The sequence below is a fragment of the Plasmodium yoelii genome (genome assembly GCF_900002385.2).
Source record: "Plasmodium yoelii strain 17X genome assembly, chromosome: 3".
Taxonomy (NCBI): domain Eukaryota; phylum Apicomplexa; class Aconoidasida; order Haemosporida; family Plasmodiidae; genus Plasmodium; species Plasmodium yoelii.
The window spans coordinates 263,308-286,815 of NC_036175.2; the positions used below are offsets into that span (position 1 = coordinate 263,308).

The 23,508-nt window shown below is 23.0% G+C and overlaps 6 protein-coding genes across 6 annotated transcripts; 2 read left to right on the forward strand and 4 right to left on the reverse strand.

Annotated features, from left to right (window-relative positions):
• Window positions 1-1,279: 1,279 nt before the first annotated feature.
• PY17X_0306700 (6-cysteine protein P230) lies at window positions 1,280-9,559 on the forward strand (the record flags this gene model as incomplete). The annotated part of the gene is made up of 1 exon (XM_718971.2): window positions 1,280-9,559. One exon carries the CDS (start codon window positions 1,280-1,282, stop codon window positions 9,557-9,559), a length of 8,280 nt encoding a protein of 2,759 aa, XP_724064.2.
• Window positions 9,560-10,606: 1,047 nt separating this feature from the next.
• PY17X_0306800 (patatin-like phospholipase, putative) lies at window positions 10,607-13,040 on the reverse strand (the record flags this gene model as incomplete). Its single annotated transcript, XM_022954948.1, has 3 exons — window positions 10,607-11,648; window positions 11,776-12,419; window positions 12,645-13,040. The coding sequence occupies 3 exons, from the start codon at window positions 13,038-13,040 to the stop codon at window positions 10,607-10,609; spliced, it is 2,082 nt and encodes a 693-aa protein (XP_022811445.1).
• Window positions 13,041-14,529: 1,489 nt separating this feature from the next.
• Window positions 14,530-16,336, reverse strand: PY17X_0306900 (exosome complex component MTR3, putative; the record flags this gene model as incomplete). The annotated part of the gene is made up of 8 exons (XM_022954949.1): window positions 14,530-14,640; window positions 14,802-14,927; window positions 15,085-15,144; window positions 15,258-15,346; window positions 15,508-15,622; window positions 15,761-15,863; window positions 16,015-16,093; window positions 16,204-16,336. The coding sequence occupies 8 exons, from the start codon at window positions 16,334-16,336 to the stop codon at window positions 14,530-14,532; spliced, it is 816 nt and encodes a 271-aa protein (XP_022811446.1).
• Window positions 16,337-17,100: 764 nt separating this feature from the next.
• Window positions 17,101-17,940, forward strand: PY17X_0307000 (uncharacterized protein; the record flags this gene model as incomplete). Its single annotated transcript, XM_726078.2, has 2 exons — window positions 17,101-17,761; window positions 17,855-17,940. The coding sequence occupies 2 exons, from the start codon at window positions 17,101-17,103 to the stop codon at window positions 17,938-17,940; spliced, it is 747 nt and encodes a 248-aa protein (XP_731171.2).
• A 112-nt stretch (window positions 17,941-18,052) lies between these two features.
• On the reverse strand, window positions 18,053-20,507 carry PY17X_0307100 (conserved protein, unknown function; the record flags this gene model as incomplete). The annotated part of the gene is made up of 7 exons (XM_022954950.1): window positions 18,053-18,092; window positions 18,275-18,343; window positions 18,493-18,710; window positions 18,850-18,918; window positions 19,128-19,319; window positions 19,488-20,150; window positions 20,400-20,507. 7 exons carry the CDS (start codon window positions 20,505-20,507, stop codon window positions 18,053-18,055), a joined length of 1,359 nt encoding a protein of 452 aa, XP_022811447.1.
• Window positions 20,508-21,247: 740 nt separating this feature from the next.
• Window positions 21,248-22,834, reverse strand: PY17X_0307200 (conserved Plasmodium protein, unknown function; the record flags this gene model as incomplete). Its single annotated transcript, XM_726081.2, has 1 exon — window positions 21,248-22,834. One exon carries the CDS (start codon window positions 22,832-22,834, stop codon window positions 21,248-21,250), a length of 1,587 nt encoding a protein of 528 aa, XP_731174.2.
• Between the last annotated feature and the right edge of the window lie 674 nt (window positions 22,835-23,508).

Consider the following 23,508-nt stretch of genomic DNA (forward strand, 5'->3'; position numbering starts at 1 on the left):
CATATATATATGCATATATTTTTTTGTATTTCCTGATTTGTTTGTGATCATAATTTTCGATAAAATGAGTTTTTATTATTGATGCTTTAAACATTCCAGTTGGTTCCAGATCTCTTTTTTCTCGTCTCGTTTAGAAATTATTTCATTTTTGCATATTCTTGCTCATATGCCAATGTCTTACATGTTTTTCGTAACAACTTTCACGCTAGCTACTTATTTCACAGTGATACTTCACTAGTATAAGTTGCATCTAATTTATATTGGCAACTCTAATAGAACCCCTAAATTTATGGAATCATTCCATATTTCATATTAAAAATTTAGTGTATTTTTTTTTGAAAGGAATACATTTTTAACTTAACTAACGACAAATTGTGATGATCTTACTGAAATTAAAATATTACAAAATAAGTTGCAAATATTTGTCTTTGCATCTATAAAAATATAATTTTATTTTGCTTTTCTATGATTCACTAATATATCACAATAGATGTATTCAAAGCAAAATAAATAAGCATTACATGTGTAATATATTTGCAACACTTTCTCATAAAATAAAAATTAATAACTACATGAATATAACGAATATGATTTTATTTTTCTTTTTTTTATCCAAAGATATATAGCGATATCATCTATATTATTTTATTAGTTTTTTTCGAAAATTATAAAACAAACATAACTGTCTATTATATTATTTATCTCATAATATATATATATACAAAATAAAATACATTTTAAAAAAATATAAATTTAATTTTTTTATATTTTCAAAAGTATAAAAATAACCTAAAAACTTATTAATTTTTTACATAAAAAATATAGACAAGTATTAAAAAAAAAAAAAAAAAAAAACGACAAATCGCACATTTAAAAAAAGATACACATGTGCAATGTAGTTATATATAATTTTAAAGATAATTTATTTAATAAAACTGGTTTTAAATTATTAATTATAAAATGGAAAAATAAATAAAGAGTGTAAACAATTATATATATTTTTTTTCTCCCATTTCTCATTATCTTTATATAGTGCATCTTTCTACATTTTCTACATTTTCTATATTTTTTTAAATGCCAAATTTACTAACTAAAATTCGCATCTATAAATAAAGCGTGATTCTGTTAAACATATTTTTCAGGCTTTTATTTTTATCATCATTTAGATAAGTCTCCATATAATAATGTAAACATGTGTACAAGATACAAAAAAAAAACAAATTCGAAAATTATAATTCAAAATAAAAACATAGAAATGAAAATAAGAATTTCTTCTTAAATGAGGAAGCCAATTTTAATAGTTTGTTTATTTTTTTCTTATTTTTTTTTATATATATTCGCAAAAAAAAATGACATAAATTATGGAGGTATAGGCATTGAAAAGCCATATTCTTTCTTCACGTTTTTACAAAAAAATATTTTAGGTGATAAGACAAAATGGTGTAATAAAATATTTATAAATAAAAAAAAAAATTATAAAAATACGAAAAATATATTTAAAATAGATTGTCATAATAATTATAGTCCCAAATTAATAAAGATACTTTCAAATCAATTTTATAATTTTGTTTACAAATTTGTTTATGGGAAATCTATAAAATATCCATCTTATATCAATTCGATTGGGTTCGAATGGCATTTACCCAATGTAGATAGACAAATATATGAATGGAAAACGGTTCACAAAAAAAATGGGATCAATTCTTGTGAAAACCTGCATCTGAATAATACACTTTGGAATAGTTATTACACTTTTAGAAAAATGCGAAGATTAGATGAACTTGAAGACGACACTGAAGATACTGAAGATACTGCCGATAGTGACGATAGTGATGAAGATAGTGTTGATGAAAAACCGGGTCCAGAATCAGATGTAGAACCCAGTGTAGAACCCAGTGTAGGATCAGATAAAAAACCACCTGAAGAACCACCTGAAGAACCATATGAAGAACCAGCTGAAGGGTTAGAGAATGATGTAAATATCGATGAAATAGATGAAAAATACGGACTAGCTATCGATAAAAATATATTTTTAGAAGGAAGGAAAGGAAATTTTACAGGAGATTATACAAATAATGACTATGTATGTGATTTTAGAAACCATATAAAAGCAAGTGAATCTAAAGAAACTGAAAGAGTATGTGAATTGAAAATAGTAAAACCAATAGCAAATATAAACATAATATGTCCGACAAAAGATTTAGAAAATGATGAATTTGAAAATATAACATATTTTCCTAAAAGAGCTCCATATGTTGTTTTAGAACTAACTAAACAAACAGAAAAAGAAAACCAAACAAAATTAAAAGAAAAAAAAATAACTGATTTATTATATGGTACTATCATACCTAAAATACATAATGGAAAAAATAATAATTTAAATCGAGGATCTATAAGATTTATACTACCTCCAATTGTTGTTAAAAATACAACCTTTTATATAATATGTGATAATTCAAAATCCAAAAAAAATTCATTTAAAGGAAAAAAAGGAATTGTAAAAATACAGGTTACACCTTATGGTAATATTGAAAAAGGATGTAACTACAGTAAAAACAAAAATCATTTATTTGGAATAAATATAAATAATTATGATAAAGAAACAAAAATAGATGAAATTGAAAAAAGAAAAGGAAACTTTCCATGTTTTTTTCAATTAAATGCAGGAGAAGCTGGAGGTATTATTTTTCCAGAAAATTATAAGTCTACTACATGTTTTGAAGAAGTAATAGAATATAATATTAATAAAAAATGGGATAAAAAAAAAAAAGAAATAAATGAACTAATAAATGGTGCTATAGTATATAAAAGTGATATAAACTATAAATATTTTAATGCAATATATATTGGGATACCTACTAGCTATAGAAAATCATTACATATTTTTTGTAACATTACAACAACAGATAATATTGTTCATATGGTTTATCTAAGTATCAATCAAGAGATAAATATATCTGTTTTTGATTTATTTGAATCTTTAATACGATTAAATAAAATAACAGAAGTAGCTCAAAAAGTTGATAAAAAAAAAGAATACATGTGTGATTTTACAAAAAGATTAGATGCACCACATGATAATAATGAAAATAATAAAAAAGTTATTATATGTAGAAAAAAACTAAAAGAATTTGATATATTTAGATTAAAATGTGATTTTAATAAAACCAAAAATAAAAATATTAGTATGATTCCAAGTTCATTAATGGAAAATCAACATGTACTTAAATTAGACTTAGATGTACAATTCTTACTTTTAAAATTATATATGAAATTAAATTCAAAATTACATAAATATGTACATGAATATCCACCCTTTTTGATTTTTCCATTAAATATAATTAGTAGATTAGAATTGAAAAAAAATATAATATTTAAAAATCATAAATATGGAAAATATTTTAATGAATCTCCTAATAAAGATGGTTTATTAGTAAATTTATTAACATACTTAAATTCATTAGATGTATTACCTATGAATACAGGAATTGAATCTATAAATTTAGATGTAAATGATTCTGATCAAAATATTGTAGATATCTCATTTCAAGTACCAGCCTATATATATAATACCAATCCATACTATTTTGTGTTTGGATGTAATAATACCAGAGATAATGGGAGAATCGGTATTGTTGAATTAATTATTTCAAAAAATGAAGAAACAATAAAAGGTTGTAATTTTCATTCTGATGTTATAGAATTTTTTTCAAATAACATGAAACCTGATGCAAACGAATGTAAAATAGATGCATATCCAAATGATATTATCGGTTTTAATTGCCAAAAAAACCAACATATGATTTCATACAAGCAATCCCTAGATATAGATGCAGATTTAGATGCAGATTTAGAGAATGTGGCCGTCATCCCAAATGATTGTTTTGATTCTATAAGTATAGGTTCTAATAAAAAATATATAGTGAATGAATTGCCAGGGGCACAAACATACCGTAGCAAGTTAAGAAGTATGCCAAGGTATTTTAAAGTACCATATCATAACAATGAATTAGATGTTACATTTCACTGCGAATGTACAGTAGGTTCTAAAACTAATAAAATAATAATAACTGTGAAAGCCTTAAATGGCCAAATCTCGAAAAAATATGAAAAAAGTGAAATAAAAAGTAGCCCATCAATAGTAGATGGTCCTGTATATGTTTGTCCTCATAAACAAGCTATAGAACCAAAGTTAATAAAATGGAATATTAAAGATACTGAAACTATAGATAGTTGTAAAATAGATGTAAACAGATTCTATTCGTATGCTCAATTAACATGTCCAAACAATAATTTTTCTATGCATAGTAATATTCAGTTAACTTACAATATATTAAAACCCAATAAAATAGATGAATATAAAACTTTTAATGAATCTGAATTAAATAAGCTAATTCCACATTCAGAAATACTTGTAGATGTAGTAGAATCAAATAATGATATAAATGTAGATACTTATAATTTATATCTATTTTTTCCATATTACATTAAAGAAAATTATGAAATTAACGTTGTTTGTGATAATACTAATACAAAATATGAAAACAAACAAGGAGGGAAATATATTTACAATATTAAAATTCCCAAAAGGGGAAAGAAAGTTAAAGGATGTAATTTTAATTCAAATAAAAAATCTGAAATGTTCGAAAATGGAGAAATCATAAAAATTGATGAAAATACTAATACATGCAAAATAGATGTAAAACCAAAAGATGTAATAGCTTTTGAATGCCCACCTGAAACGATAAAAATTACTAATTGTTTTAAAGATGCTATAATAGATAATAAATTAACTAATCTATCAACAGTTTTACAATTAAATAATAATATATCTTCTTGGACCTATGGTCATAAAACAAGTTATATAGAAATTCCTGCAGTCATTGATATAGATGCAACGTTAATTTGCATCTGTGTTGGTTTAAAAAAAATCTATGATATAAAATCTGTATTTAGTCCAAAATTTTTAAATGAAATATATAAAAAGTTAGGTATTGTAAATGATATTTATACTAAACCTATATTATCTCATAAATCAATTAAATATAATAGTAAACTTTTTGAAAAATATAAAGAAAATAAAATAGGCAATTTTTTTGATTTTATAAAAAATACCAAAATATCTGAACCCGATTCAGATCCACAAATTGTTATAGAAAACTTATTTATAGAACATTTTGATAAATATACATCTACTATAAAACAAGATGAATATTATCTAGATAAATATGCATTATTAAATGGATTTGATGTTTGGGAAAATACATATGATAACGTTTTAGAAGAAACTATTATAAAAGATATAGAATCATTTGAAAAAAATAATTTTAAAATATATACATTAGAAGTTAATTTAAAATCATCAAAATTAATTAAACCAATTAAACTTACAGATAATAAATATGTTTGTGATTTTTCAAAAAACAATTTAATTGTTCCAGAAAACGAAATTGGAAATATACCACAAGATGTAAATTGTTATACTATACTATCACCATTAGATACTTTATATGTTAAATGCCCAACAGTTAAATCAAAATATCCAGAAGCTGAACGGGAAATTGAGGATGAAGATGATGAATATGAAAAGGAGATTATAGAGCTAATAGATAGATTAGATGTACCAGAAACAGAATCAGATGTAGAAACTGATCCCAATGTACTTCTAGACAAAGAAACATACACAAAGTACTTCAATAAACTAACACTAAAACCAAAATCATTCTTCAACTCAGTAACAAATTATTTATATAATGTGGAAGAAAAAACTGAAACAGTGTTAAAAGGAGCTATATTTACAGAAATGAAAGTATTAAAAAAAAGTAACCCATATATATCATATGCATCTATAATTATACCACCATATATTGAATCAAATGAAATATTAAAAGTAGAATGTGATAATACAGGATATAAAGAAGGTGGAAATATTGCTGGATATAATGGAATAGCATATATCGATTTATCTAAACATAAATCCAAAATAAAAGGATGTGATTTTACTCAACATGAAAGCACAATTTTAACAAAAGGCACAAAATCAGTAGAAAAAGATGAAACTTGTAATATAGATGTATATAGTAATGAACCTTTTGGTATAATGTGTGGTTCTACTTATAGTTTAGAACCTAAAAATTGTTTTTATAAAATTTATGATAAAAAAAATATTGTTAAAAATTTTAAAGAATTAATACCAAATGTAAATATTCTATCACTAACAAATTCGAAACAAGTTGTTGCATATGCAAAAGTACCAAGTAGCTACATGTATAAATTAAATTTTTCATGTAAATGTAAAGGAAAATATGATAAAGAAAAAACTGTGAATATAGTACTTAATAATGGAGAACTAGAATATGATGATTTAAATATTGTAGATTCAATAAAAGCTAATAATATAAATTTATGTAATTTTTTTGAAAATAATGAATTATCTCTTCTTAACACATCTAATAAAATAGTCTTATGTAAAATGAACCCAGATTTATTTTCAGAAGTAATTGCACTATTCCCTATATTAGGAGAAGAAAATTCTGAACAGCCAAAATATAAAAAATATAATACAACACCAGAATTAGAGATTGATAATAATATACAATTTATTGGAAGCGACAAAATAAACCATACCATATCTTCTATATTAAAAGGAGTAATAGGAAATAGAATATTTAACTTTAAAAAAATAAAACAAACAATTGATGGACAAACTAAAGGTATAGGATTTTCTTTTTTTGTACCTCCGGTTGTAGAAAATATTAATTTAAAATTCCAAATTAATGAAAAGACAGATGTAGAATCTGTTTTGAAACCAAGAGGATTAATTTATATATTTATTAAAAAAAATGTTGATCCAAATATATTAAAAGTATGTGATTTTACATCAGGAAAAATAAATCTAATTGGAAGTAATGTTCATAATTTAGAAAAAATATGTAATATAAATATAAGAGGAGGAGATATATTTGGAATAATTTGTCCCAAAGGATTTACTCTTTTTCCTAAAGGGTGTTTTAGTAGTGTTATATTAGAATACTATAATAATTTTAACAATGAAAAATATGAAAATATTATGAACATAAAAAATTATATGAATTCTGTTCAGGAAATTATATATAATCCAAAACCAAACGAAATTAAACAACTATTAGATCAAGGATATAATGATTTAGAAGATATGGAAAATTTTTCAAATTTTTCAAATATTACAGAAATATTAAAATTTAAAAATTATAATATGGGAAATATGAAATGGAATTATAATAAATATAATTCTTCTTCATATTCACAAGTTCCAGAATCTTTTGATACTATTTTAAGATTCTCATGTAATTGTTATAATCCCCAAAATGAAATATCTGGACTTATGACAGTTCAATCAGAAAATATAGATTTAGAAAATAAAAAAACAGAACAAGAAACAATATATGAAAATAATATTATTTTACCATATAAAAATAAAGTAAATAAAAATCTAGAAACTGTTTCTATAGATAAAAATAATTATTATGATAATCAAAATGATGATTATTTTTATAAACCTGATAATATCATTGAAAAGTCTAATCACTATATATGTGATTATTCTGATGATGTATTTTTTAATTTTATTGAAAAAAAAATTAAAAGAAATATTTGTAAAATAAATGCAAATAAATTTGATATGATAACTGTTAAATGTCCTTACACCAAAAATATTAATTCACATCAAATCGAGAAAGAACAAACTGTCTCTACTAATATTGAAAACAGAATCATTATCTATTTTGATGATACTGAATATGTTACATATTTTAATGAAACAGATAAAACAGTTTCTATAAAAGATATTTATTTAAAAAATTTTTATGGAAGAACAAAAGAAGAATTACAAGAATTAAATATATTATCAGTAAATTCAGAAAATAATAATATTTATTACCCTAAAAATATATTAAATGATGTTATAATAAATAATAAAATTGTAAAATTACAAAAAGCTTTACCTGGAATTATTTTTTTAAATAATAAGACAGAAGATAATTATGAAAATAACCAATTACAAACTGATGGTGAATCTACATTTATAATACCTCCCTTTATAAAAAAAGATTTTCATTTTCAAATTATTTGTGGAAAATATATAAAAGAAAATTCTAAGGAAAGTATATCTCTTGGAATTGTGTATATAAATATATCAGCTAATTTAAATCAAATAAATGGATGCGATTTTATTAACCCAGAAAATAGTAGTGATTCTATTTTTATTCATAAAAAAAATGAAACAAACAATTTAATATGTGAACTTGAGTTAATCCCTAATAGAATTGTAGGAATAAATTGTCCTAATAAAAAATTAAAACCAGAAAATTGTTTTAGTCAGATGTATTATATTAATGAATCTGAATTTAAGGAATCTATTGAATTATTCAATGATTCTACAAATAAAATTGATATCACAAATATTATAAAAAATGCAGTGTCAATAAATAATATAGAAAGAAGTAATAATACATACTCCTATTTAATATTACCAAATTATATAGATTTAGATGCAAATATTGATAAACTATTTATTTGCATATGTAATGATAAATATATTGCAAAAATAAAAACTGATCCAGAATCTATAAAAGCAGAAAATAAACATAAAACTGAAGCAAGATATTGTGACTATGATTATATCAATAAAATATCTAGATGTAACATTATGGAAGGAATGGAAACTACTGTATCTGATATAAATTCAGCAGTTATAACATATTATTCTAGCTTATCTAGATGGGATAGATTAATAATTAAATATCCTACATCTAACAAATTCCAATTTGAAAGCAGTTTTGTGAATCCATTCAATTTAAAAGAAAAAGTTTTATATAATAATATGCCAACATATATCGATGATATATTACCAGGAGCTATCATATATAATAAATATGATGCACGAACAAGATTAATTGAATACACATTAAGAATCCCTCCATATGTACCTAAGCATATTCAATTTTCAATCGAATTTAATAATAGATATACACTAACAAATTATAATGAAGAACGTGTACAAGGAAATATTGCTTATATTAATGTAGATGTGAATCAAGGTTATAAAGAAATAAATGGTTGTGACTTTACAGGAAAATATCCAAACTTGTTTACTAAATCATTTAATTCTATAACAGATAAAACTAAAGAATGTACAATACATTTTACAACCAATAATAAATTTGCGGGATTTGCATGTCCAAGTAATTATAATATAAAACCAAATAACTGTTTTGCTAACATTTATGATAATAAAGATTCACAAAAAGTTAAAAAATTATCTGAAATATCAACCAATGCAGAATATGATTATATAAAATATAATTCTAAAGGATATACACTTTCGTATGTTACATTCAATAATGAAAATAAAGAACAAAATATTTCATGTCAATGTGTTGGACAAGATTCAACTTATACTATTAATATTATTTTTGAACCCTTTTCACCACGCCAACCTATGAGCGTATTACGTCCATTCATACAATATGTTCATTTGAAATCGGGCAAATTCAGTAAATACTTAAGAAGAAGTAAATGAGCCAACTCAGAAAGCTCTCATAATTTAATGTAGACTATAACTAAAATGTACTAACATTAATATATAAGAAAATTCCAGCTTTTAAAATTCATGCGAAACTGTGCATGGGCATAATAATGCGTTAGCGGAATGGTCACATTTTAAGCGTCAATCAGTTATAACTTATTTATTTTTTATCATTTTTTATTTTATTTTTTTTATTATTTTTTTATTATTTTTTTATTATTTTTTTATTATTTTTTTATTTTTTATTTTTTATTTTTTATTATTATTTTTTTATTTTTTAATTCACTTTTTAAACCTCTTTTAAGACACATTTCTCCTATGAATACTTAAAACTTGGATTCTAAAAACCATTGTCCAACTTTTTGGTATTTAAATAAAATGTGGTTTGGCTTAAAAGTGGTAAAAATAGTGAAAAATAAAAAATATTTAGCTAGCCATGTAAAAAAAAAAAAAAAAAAAAAAAGTTGTCATAATTTTTTTTAGCTATCAAGCCATTTATTTTTTTCAAAAAATGTTTTACTAAAAGTATGCCCATATGTTCACTATACTGCAAAAATTAGTACAAGTGAGAAAATTGCACATAAAATAATATTAAGTGAATAAGTTAATTAGTTATTAATAAGCTAGCCACTTTGTGTGCAAAATAAACTGCAAAGGAAAGTGTATGCATGTGCGGATATTTAAGCATATAAAGTTTCCCTTACTGCCAAACACCGACATTGAAAGCCGAGGCTTATAAAAATGCGGTGTAATAAAGTAAAAAATGCAAAATAATAAAATAAAAAATGCAAAGTAGTAAAATAAAAAATGGAAGGTAGTAAAATAAAAAATGGAAGGTAGTAAAATAAAAAATGCAAAATAATAAAGTAAAACATAAAACAAAATACACATGGTAGTATTAATCTGGATAGTCCCTTCCTATCCATAGCATTGAGATTATATCACACCCAAAATAAATACTTTATATGTACATATTTTATATATTATTTTCAAATAAAAATAAAAGCAAACAAACTAATAGGCACATACAGACATGTGCACCTATGTATATCGGGAGCGAATATAATTATTAGCTAGCTTACGAACTAAATATTTAATATCATAATATTTTTCATCAGTTAAATAATCACGTGTGGATTTAGAAATGAAATCAAAATCATCAGTATTTCGGCTATCTATATTAATATCTCCTATATATGGTACATTAAATCGAAAATATGTATTTTCTTTTTCAGAAAGCCAATGTAATACCTCTCTGTGTGTATCATTAGCCCGTGTTAATAAATGAGCTGAGTTAATTAATATTTCAAAAGTAGATGCAGTTTTACTACTATCATTACCAGATTTAGTCAATTTCATAGGTGAATGCCCAGTTCCAATAGATACTAAGGTATCTAAATCATCATGTATAAAATTTGGTAAAGCTTTATTGTTTAATCTTGCACACTCTTCTAATGCAATTAATGCTGGGTTACTTGCTTTTAATGCACCATCAACTAAATGAATTTCTGGCTTTATATTAAAACCATATGTTTTAAAATCGTCTTCATTTGGGCCTTTTAAATATGTCGGAGCAGATGCCGTTGCCCATGCAGCTAGCCATAATGGAATTTTATTTAACCCACCATATGACTCTCCATTTATAGCATTATATTTATGTGTATAATTTCTTAATAAAAATAATTTATATGGATTATGTTTCACATCTGTTGCTGTTACAAAACAATATAAATTTTTGCATGAAGCTAGAAACTTATTTCCAATATGCTTCATAAATAATTCTTTAACATTATTAATATCATATCCCTCGAAAAATATTCCGGATATTAGATTCCTATTTCCTTCAAATGTTTTTTCCATAATAAAAGGTAATAATGCTGAAATCTCTTGTAAAGAATATCCTTCTAATAATGCTAAACTTATAAGTCCTCCTGCACTCGTTCCACAAACCATATCAAAACAATCTATTAAATTTATAGTATCATTCCCCAGTTCTTTTCTTAGCTCATGTTCAATTCGAGTCAAAACGATAAGTGTTGATGTTGCCAAGACACCCCCACTGTCAAGAGATAGAATAGACACCCTGCAAGTGGAAGAATTAAAAGTGGATTCGCGGTTATACGTGCATTTTACTATTATTTTTTTTATTTTTTTTTTTTATTTTTTTTTTTTATTTTTTTTTATTTTTTTTTTTTTTTTATTTTGCGTACGGCTTTCTAAATGGGACGTAGGGATCATCAGGAATTTTATTTTGCTTGCCACAATAAAGCAAAGAGTATTTACACATAATACACATTCCTAGAGCCATGTGGGTACGTACAAAAATATCTAAGTATGTATCTGGATCTTTACTATATAAATATATATATTTTTTTGCATTTGCTGAGACTCTGATTTTGCTTTCATTATTAAAAGTGCATCTAAATGTTTCTATAGTGTTATGATTATCATGAGCCAATCTAGAATTATATTTATTTTTTATCATAGAATTATAGTTATAATTTTTATTTTTTAATTTATTTTTATTACCAATCATATTATTATTTTTCCCTTTCATAGAATCTGTTATTTTGTCATCAAACAAATCTTCAGATTCTCCAAAAGTATATTTATACATATCAAGTAATTCATCACTTATATCTGAAATTGAATGAATTTCCTCTGGTATGCTTTTATTATGTTCTTCATTTGAAGTTTGCTTATTTTTTCCCAAATTTGATATTCGATCATTTTTTGTATTTTCTTTTTCCTTTTCTGTTCCTTCTTCATTTATTGAATTTTCTTTTACTATCAATTTGTAATTTAGTTCGATTTGCATTTTTGAGAAACCGAAATATATGGTATCCCATTTTCCCTGCACAAAATAAATTATTAATCATGTAAAAATCGTAGAAACATAATACCTACTAACTTAGTACTACCTTAATTAAAAAAAAAATCATAGAAAGCGAGAAATTCATTTCAGAGAAACTTGTTCGATATATACACACATGTATATATAAATTTATTTCGATCATATATATATTCATCAGTATGTTAAAATACAAATATTTATGTATTTTTTATAAAGATGTCTTACATCATTATTATTCTCCAAAGCGATACAGTAAAACCCAGGTTTTCTCAATTTTATTGTATGTTTATTTTCAGATAGTTCACCTTCAAATAATTTGAGAGTATATTTTTTGTCTACTGGGAATATAATAATATCATCCCAAGATGCATTAATATTTGTATCATTATCGGAAGGTTTTATATGTTCATTATTAAAGTAATTATTTAAGATTGTAGAATTTTCAGCTCGTAGTTTACTATATTCATTCTCTCCATGTTGTAAATAATCATCGCTTGTATATACTACACTTTTTTTTTTTTTTTTATCTTTTTCATATATATGTTCATTTTCATTATCGCTTAAATTTGAATTAAATAAATCTGAATACATGTAAATATGTCCATCTTCCCCATTGCTCATTTTTTTTTTTTTTTTTTATATCATTAAATTGGGAAAAATTAACAAGTTTGTAAAAAAAAATAATAATAATAATAAAGAAAGAAAAAAAGAAAGCAACCAAGAAAGACGCTTTTCTTTATTCTTGAAGGATCTTATATATGAACTGTTTGTAGGATTGTTAAGTGGCATATTCAGTGGTGCTTTGTTTTATGTTTTTTTTTTGGGAAGGGTTTTATTTAAAATCAACGAAAATGAAATATTACGTTTTTTTAATAAATTTTTAAGGGTATTAGTAAAAAAAAAATTAAGAAAAGAACAAAAAGATATACAGTTATATATCATATATTTGTGTAGCTAATTATATATATATATATATATATATATATATATCAATTAATTCAAAAAATAAACACAAAATAAATTAAAATAATATAAAAAAGAGAAAATAAATCATCCAAATGTTAAAATTAAAAGGCAAGTTAAGCTAATATAATGTTATTATGATATGAAAAGGCGACAAAAATCAAAGTCGCACTAAATGAATGGTATTATATATAAATATAAGAAATCAGAAAATACAAAAAAAAAATTAAGGAAAATAAACGGATGTCAATAAATATAAAACACAAATATATTCTCGAAATAATTCACTAAAACTGAAAAATTCGAAAATTCAAATTATAATTTCTTTTTTTTTTTTTTTTTGATATATGTTATACATAAATATCGTAACACAATTATTTAAATATTCTACATCATGTGTGTGTTCAATATTCATATATAATAAAAGATAAAAAGATAAAAATATTATAAGATCATGAGAAATTATATTTAAAAAAAATTTAATAATTATGAAAACTATTTATTAAAAAATATATAATATGCATAATATATACTTTTCTTTAATTAAAATAAATTTATATATTTTTTCAAAATAAAAATATTGGAACATTCTATATAGTATAATAAGTTAACAAAAATAAAAAATGGTTGTGGCAACTAACTATAAAAAAAGATGATGTTGAAGAGAACAAGTCTATTCCTTGTTTTATCCAAAATATAAAAATAAAATAAAATAAAATAAAATAAAATAAATATAATATTTCAAAAAAAAAATGTAATATCTCAAAAAAAAAAAATGTAATATTTCAAAAAAAAAATGTATTGTTTCAAAAAATAAATGGCGAAAGGTGGAGCTAAAAAAAAATCAGCACTTATTATACGAAAGCGGATAAATATGAAAAAAACAAATAATATTAAAAAATAAAAATATGAAAACACATAAATATCTATATAAATATTATAATTAAAATAATAAGCATTTGCTTCATTAGTATGATTATATATGTATTTACATAAATACATAGACAATGCTGTTTTTTATTTTCTTCGTTTCACTTTTTGTGGGTAGTGTATACCATATAATAAAACTATTTATATTCATATTTAAAAAAAAAGCAATTTTAAATATTTTTTTATTTGTTAATATATATCACAATAACAATTCCATTTAACTTGGTAAGGTGCTATTTCCTGCTTTATCTTTTGTGATATATTTTTTTAAAGTGTTTTTTATTTCACATCCCAAAGACCTACAAGCCCCCTCAGCATATCCAATAACCTTGAATGGTAAAAATTCAAAAAATATAAATTAATTTAAAATATGTACATAATTTATTTGTAAAAATATTAATGAAGAAATATAAACATTAACTACACACAAAAATATTATATAAATTTAAGTCGATTTAATTTATGCATTGTTCATATTTTTATTCTTACTTCTGCTAAAGTTTTATTATTAAAGAAACTTCCAAATCCATGAAAAAAACAAACGGTTCTCAGATTTAAGCATATACCCAGTGTTATGGTATTCATTTCGTATTTACTTCGGTAATATTTCTCTTCCTTCAAAAATAAAAAATAAAAAATCAAAAATCAAAAATAAAAAATATATAATTATTTTACTCCGTCTTATTTATCACATATCAACGGTGTTACAGCTTTTTTAATTAATAAAAATATGAGCAACATTAGCAATAACTGAAATTCATTTTGCTCTTACCAACTTATCCAAGTCAACAAGATGAAAAACTCTTTGGGTATTGGGGCAAATTATCGAATTCTAAAAGTTAAATAAATTAGGGTTTTGGGCAAAATGGGTGAAATAAAAAAAAATAATATTACCATCAATATAAATATATAAATAAATATACAGAATGTGATTTTTTTTATTACTATGGTTATAGATATAATCATATCCCGCATTTGTATTTGTGCCTTGACCAGAGCAAGCGAAATGCATGTTAATGCGGCACTTAAACATCCTTAAAAAATAAAAAATAAAAAAATATTCTCATGTAAATTTCTTGAAAAATATAATATTTAAAAAATAATAGCCACATTAAAAATCACGTGCATGTTATACACACACATATATATCGACAAAATAAAAAAATTTATAAATATTCGTATTGTTTTGCTTTACCCCCATCATTTTGAATTATTAAACATTTTATGGTTATGGAACATTGTGGATATTTTTCTAAAATAATAATATTTGATATGCATTCCATCAATAAATTCTTTATATCTTCATCACTCTATAAAAAATTGGACATGAAAATAAAAAAAAAAAAAAAAATATATATATATATATGGAATAAAGCCATAAATGTTCATAATAAATTTAAAAAATATATGAACGTTCATGTAAAATTGATTAAAAAAAAAAAAAAAACCTTATCGCTAGTTTCAGAAATTTCCATATTAAGATTTTTTATTTCAAGTAAAACTTTTCCCTTATCATATGTCGTATTTTTTGAATCCGGTTTTGGGCCATATCTTACAAAAGTGAAAATAGATCCTCAATTCATATGTTTTGTGCATATGTTATATATATATAAGACTTAATAGAATGGCATATAAATAAATATATTGGTAAAATATGCTTTTAAAAGCAAAACATAAATATCATAATAATTTAAATGCTTACATTAGGCATAGAATTTTTGTGTTGCCTAAGGAATAAAAACATGAAGCGTCTGAGTACCCATTTTCCCCTAATTTTATAACTAAAAATAATAATAAATAAATATATATAGTATAAATGCTTATTTTGAATTATGTGAAAATATAGCTATATTATTTTCATGCTATTTTTTATGTATTTATAAATAGTTACACATATCCCTAATTTCATTGTTCTTGCGATTATTTATCCGTTTAAAGTTGCCATTTTTCTGGAATTCTTCATCACATTTCTCAATTTTACTTTTAAAATTAAAATGAGGTAATGGCGCTCTATAATGAGACATGGTTTTAACAAAAATCACCAACTGATTATCCGTTCGTTTGTTTGTTTGTTTGTTCGTTTTTTTTTTTTTTTTTTCAATTTAAGGTTTAGGTAATATTATAAATATTAAGTAAAATCACTGTTACGCTAGCTATGTAAGTTGTTCTATTTAATGTAAAGCTTGCATTTTCCTTATATTAACTCCAAAAAAATAATAAAAAAAATAGATAAATATATAAAGGTATTATATTTTTTTTAATATATTTGTGAGCTGTGGCCAAAGATATCAAATAAATATTCATCACGAAATTGCATATTCAAAAGGTTGTAATAAATAAATATAAATATATAAATATATATATAATATATAAATATATATATTATGCCATCATAAATAATATATAATTAAATACGCTTCCCCTAATTATAGCGATTTTTCCAATTACGACATTTACCACAAATTATTACTCTTCTTTCAAAATGTATATACCATTTTAATAATTTATTTAATTAATTTTTTAATAAGTAAAAAAAAAAAATAAATAAATAAATAGTTTGCTACTTTAAAGCTATCATTTAATTAGTTTTAAATATTATAAGTTAGTTTGGAGAATTTATATATTTTTCTCCATATAATAATTAATCATAAGTTAAATTATGTACATATTTATATGCACATATATGTATTGTTTGTCCATGTTATTTTTTTATTTCACATATTTTTCGTGAAACGTTATATATTTCATTTCTGTATATTTTCCAAATAACAAGTTCTCTTTTTAAAGAATGAAATATGGCGCAATCAAGTCATATATATATTATGTGGTTCTTTTATATTACTGTATTATTATATTAAAAATATGCTATGCAAATAAATGGATAAAAAAAAGAGGAAATAACTCAGGGTTGTTTATTAATTCATTAATTATAGATAATAGAAATGGGTATAGAAAAGTTGAAAAAAAAAAAAAAAAAAAATTCAAAGTACAAGTCTACAATGGAATGCGAATAGGGCAAGGATATGATATACATCAAATAAAAGTAAAATCCGAAAATGATGATAATAAAATAAATGAAATTAAAGAATATAATACCCAAAATTTTAAAACATTAATTATAGGGGGAGTTAAAATAAATAATATTTATGTCTTATCTCATAGTGATGGTGATATAATATATCATGCTTTAGTTGATTCAATTTTGGGGGGTGGAGGTTCATATGATTTAGGTACTTTATTCCCAGATAAATCAGATAAATATAAAAATAAAAATTCTGCATGCTTTTTAAGATATGCAAGAATGTTATTATATAAAAAAAGATATATTATCGGAAATATCGACATTAATATTATAGCCGAAGTCCCAAAAATAAATAATATCAGACATGAAATTATACGAAATATATCACAACTTTTGAACATTTCCGAATCACAGATTAATGTAAAAGGTATGTTTTTTGAGAAAATATTTCACATAAATTTTATGAACTTATATATGCATGTATGTACATGTAATATACGTATTTTTCTGATTTGTTCAGGTAAAACTCATGAAAAATTAGGAGTAATCGGAGAAAAAAAAGCAATTGAATGCTTCGCCAATGTTTTGTTAATTCCTAAAACTTGACGTCTTTCTGTTTAAAACTTTAATGCGACCAAATAAAAATATATAAAATAATAAATGAAACAAAACCGAGGCAGTTTATTTCATCCTAATTATGTGAAATTAATTTGACGCCCTACTTATCATTGTGTGTGCAATATTGTAAAATTGCATATCTAAAAAATAAAATAAAATAAAATAAAAATAATAAAATAAAAATAATAAAATAAAGTAAAAATAATAAAATAAAGTAAAAATAATAAAATAAAGTAAAAAATTAATTCATTTGCTGTCTATTATGATTATTTTTTTGTATATTTGAATTTTCCTATTTTTATATTGAATTTTTTTTTGTTACTCTCCATAGTTGCTCCAATCGGGGCTCCTTTTGTTCATCTCTTCAACAACACTTTTCTCAATTCCGCAACTAAAAAAAAAGAAAAAAAAGAAAAATAAATGAAAAAAAAGAACAAAATAATAATAAAAGATATTACCATTTTAATTGTCCAAAAATAAACGTACAACATTTCCAAATTAATGAGAAAATATATGAAAGTATGTACATGCATATATTACCAAACTGGTGATTTTAAACACCTCAATGCAATAATAGAAAATGGAAAATAATTTAACACATCTTTAGATGGTTTTGAAAAATCAAAGTGTAAATCTCCTAAACATCTTCTATAATTTGCATCCCCTTTAAAACAAACAAATGAACTTTTTTTCATTTCATCTAATAATTTTTTTGGCATGATCCAATATGGAAGAGGTAAGTTCCAGTATACATCATCCTATTATATAAAATGAAGTTAAAAAAAAAATATGATTAAAAATTTATAACTTAAAACATGATTGTAGAATAAGTATCAATTATATAGATAATAAAAATAACAATTCAATATATGTATAAAATAGTGTTTTATATTTTACCTGTATTTTCCATTTATTCGAGTCAATTAATTCCTTCCAACTTTTTGCCATAAATACTGAATTAGGATACTATGCAAAATTAAAAATGAATAACAAAATTATAATATATTTATAGAAAAATTAATTTCATGTGTAGAATTAAGCACAAATTGGATAAATTCCCCTTTAAAATTATCACATAAAATTACAAAAAACTTATTAAATTTTTATGTGTTAATATATATGACATGTGCATATAAAAATATGAATTAGCTAGCTAACTCATTTCATTATTTAACCTGTTCATCGCTAGATAAAATATCTAAGGTGTATTTAATATCTTTCGTCATATTGTCCGAAACAAATAAAGGAAACTTTTTTGTATGGATATATATTTCATCAAAATATTGAAAAATAAAATATAGAAAACATAAATCGCATATAAGCTCAATTCCCATATTGTCCAATACTATATCAAATCGTTTATTCCTCTAAAAAAATGAGAAAAAAAAATAAAACAAATTAGACAAATACGTGGGTGCATACACAATCTTACACAGGTATATATGAACAATGAAAAAACTTCAAATTGGTAACATATTTATATTTTTTTTTTATTTTTTTATTTATTTTTTTTTTTTATTTTTTGCAAAACAAACCTTAGATACCATATCCTTATAAACATGAGCTATATCGTTAGCTAAAATATTTTCCAAATAAAATGAATTATAAAGATGGTCAATATTTTTTGTATCAAAAGAAAACTTTTTCTGTTTCAGGGATTTTTTTTTTATATCTTTTTCATCATTTTGGTTGCCTTGATTTTTCGTTGCATTCCAACTAAGATCAAATTGATTTGACCATAAAGAAAAAAAGAAAAAGATTGAAAAAATTTTAACTTGATCGTTTGGATTATTATTATACATTTCGATTAAATTTTTTGAGCATTTACATATTTCTTCAATTAAGTCTTTATTATAAATAATTGATTTTTTTTTTTCATAAAAGAAAAAATCATAATTTGTTTTTTCAAAATCGTATGCACAATTTAAATATCGATAAAAATAATATTCATTAAAAAGCCAAGTATTATCTAAAATTTTTATTTCTCTTTTAATAAAATCAGATAATAAAAAATTCCAAAATTTACTGTCTATATTACATTCTAGCATTTCATAAGTAAACTTATCACCATTTATAAGCATCTTATTTAATTTTTCTAAACTGTCCTCGATATTTTTATTTTTTCCATATTCTGAATTTTCTTCCCTTACTCTCTTTAGTATTGTTTCAGGAATCCGTCTTATTATTGTATCATTTTCCTAATCAAAATGAAAAAAGAAATCGTAAATAAACAAATTTAAGGAAAATTATGCTACCATATCAATAATAATAAATAGTAACGATAAAAATAGCTATATAATATTAGTTATGGAATCTTTCCACTTTTCCATTTCACTCCATGATGAACAAGTTCGAGATAGAGACAATATAGATATGTTTCTATGCCTCTTTATTCATAAATTTTTTTGTTTTTTTTTTTGTTTTTTTTTTTGTTTTTTTTTACACACCATTGTATTGGCCTTTTCACATGTTAAAGGCTCAGGTAGCTTTTCCTTTTCATCTTTGAGGTATACATATTCTTCTTTAAAATTTTCATAAAATGTGCGAAAATACATTTTCAAAATGGTTTTAATTTTTTGTGATAAAAATATATAAAGATAAAATTTGCTTTTTATTTTATTTTATTTTCCTAATATTGAAACAGGTCAAAATTTATGAAATCAAAATATTTTATAAAAAAAAAAAAAAAAAAAAAAAATATTTGAAATAGTAAATATAAAAATTTTTTCTCATATTAATATTTTTATTTATAGTAAAATTTGTCAAATATATAAAAGTGACGATAAAAAAGGGAAAATACTTGAAAACCCGAAAAAAAAAAGTGCCAATGTATATTCGATTGAATGTGCCAATATGTATTGATTAGATGTGCCAATAATATTCGATTGAATGTGATAAACATAAAATATTCATAGTCCATGTTTTTATTTCTATAACTATTATCACATTATATTTAAAATTCATAAAAGCGAAAGCATGAAATGATGTTGTATGTTAAAAGCCGAACAAGTTAAAAGTAAATAAGGAAAAATACATCCAAAAAAAAATTGTATAATCAGATATAATTTATAAAATGATATACACACAAAAAGCAAATCTTACAAATACAACAAATAAATTATCATCATATATCTACTATGCATTCACATTAATAAAGATATAAAATAATAAAATATAAAATAATAAAATGTGGATAAATCGGTACACCATTCGAACACAAAGGGAATGTAACACGTTTCCACTATTAATAAGCAAACTATGCCAATTACCAAACTATGCAAAACATGAGGTATACTCACACTTTTGTCTGCTTCTGACTAGATGCATTCTTAACTTTTCTAACATCAATATAAGGAACCCCATAAGGATATGTAACTCCAACATTATACTGTCTATGTATAGTGCCTTTTGATATATCAGATGATGTTAATAAATAATTATTTAACACTACATTATTTTTTAAAATATAAGCTTCTTTTAAATCGTTACAATTCATAATTGGTATATAATTAAAAGGGGGATAAAACATGGCTGATGGGTACATATTATTTTTATGTATATTATTCATGTTATGATTTGGATTATTTAATTCATCAAATATTACAGCCTTATACCCTGGTAATAAACTTGTAGTTGTTTTATTTATATTAATATAAGAACTGTTTTGATTTTCATCAGAAAATATATCATTAATTGGTTCATATATTCCTTTTATAAAATGAGGAGTAGGAATTTCATATTTATGTATATTTTTTTTATCAATATTAAATTCATCTCCAACTATTTTTTCATGGCTACCTTGTTCATTTTTACCATTTTTTTCTGCATTCCCATTTTTTTCTGCCTTGCCAGTTTTTTCTGCATTCCCATTTATTACTGTACTACCATTTATTAATGTACTGTCATTTATTAATGTACTACCATTTATTACTGAATTGTGAACAGATTCTCGATTTGTGTCTTCACTTAAATTTTCATTTTTTATATGCCCATTTTGACCATTTTGACCATTTTGACCATTTTGACCATTTTGACCATTTTGACCATTTTTCCCACTTTGCCCATTTTTCCCATTTTGACCATTTTGACCATTTTTCCCACTTTGCCCATTTTTCCCACTTTGAATATCTGTCTTTGTTTCATTATCTTCAGCATTTCCTGCAACTTGTTTATCATCCATATTGGATTCCATTCCGTCTACAATATTTTTTAAAGCTTTATTATTATTATTACTGTTATTATCTTTTTTTAACACTTTTTCGGGTTGTGATAACATTTTTCCGTGCTTATAATTTTTTTTTGTGTTTGAAGTGATATTTATATTTGAAGAAATTACATTATTTTTTTTTAAATTAAAACTTTTTGATATATTTTTTGAGGCGCTTTTTTTTTTATCAATCAATTCGTTAGTTAAATCACCATTTTTTTTTATTACCTTGCCGTTCATGTCATTTTTCATTTTTTTTTTTTTTTTTTTTTTTTTTTTTTTTTTTTCGGAACTTTTCGAGCTATTATCATTATTTAATGTATTTTTGTAGCTAAATTTGCTTGAAGTGCTAGATTTGCTGGATGTTAATTTATTTACAATAGACGTATTTGTAAATACCTTACTTGTTGGTGTGCTACTTGCAAATGATTTATTCGAGTTATACCTATTGTTATAGCTATTTTTTTCGGATTTTTCCTTTTCTTCATTTGTAAAATTTGAATTAAGCTTAAAGCTATTTCCATTTCTTAACGCCCTAAGAGATGTACCACTATCCATTTTTCCATTAACTTTATCCCCCATATTTATTGCACCTTTCATTTTCCTCATTTCCAAATTTTTTTTTTTATATTTATCCATAGTATTATTATCTCCATTTTTGGCTAGTTGTCTCATACCAAGTCCATTACTACTACTGCTACTGGACGAGGCTTTATTCTTTATTTTAATACTTAGCTTCACTTTGACGAATTTTTTGTATATATTTGTACATTATTTAATCCTACACTTTATGTTGCTTCCTTTTCATATTTATATGAACATGTTAATACATGCAAATATGAGGTAAATAGCTACATATATATATACGTGTGTGTAGTTAAAAGAAAGGCTACACACATACGACGTTAACAAAAGTAATTCAAAAAATGTGTTTTATATAATGTTGGAAAAAAAAAAACTGTGTAGTGTAAGTGGAAGTAGAAGTGGACGTATAAGTGCAAGTGCAAGCTAATATATGCGCATTTAAAAATAGAGTTTCCCTTTTGTATGTATATACTATTTTGATAGATATAGTAATGAAATTAAAGAGATGCTTGTATTTAAAATAACAAATAAGGACAAATATATATCATACATTAAATAAATGCATGTAATAAGCACATAGCAAATTATATTTAAATGTAAGATATTTTGAAGAATGTGAAATTATGTTAAATAGGATAAATTATTAAAAATATATTCTAAAGCATATAAATAATAATGTAATTTTTTTTCACGAATATATTAATATTAATAAAATTATTTTTATTTTTTGTTCTTAAATATTTACCAGGTCATTATATTTAAAC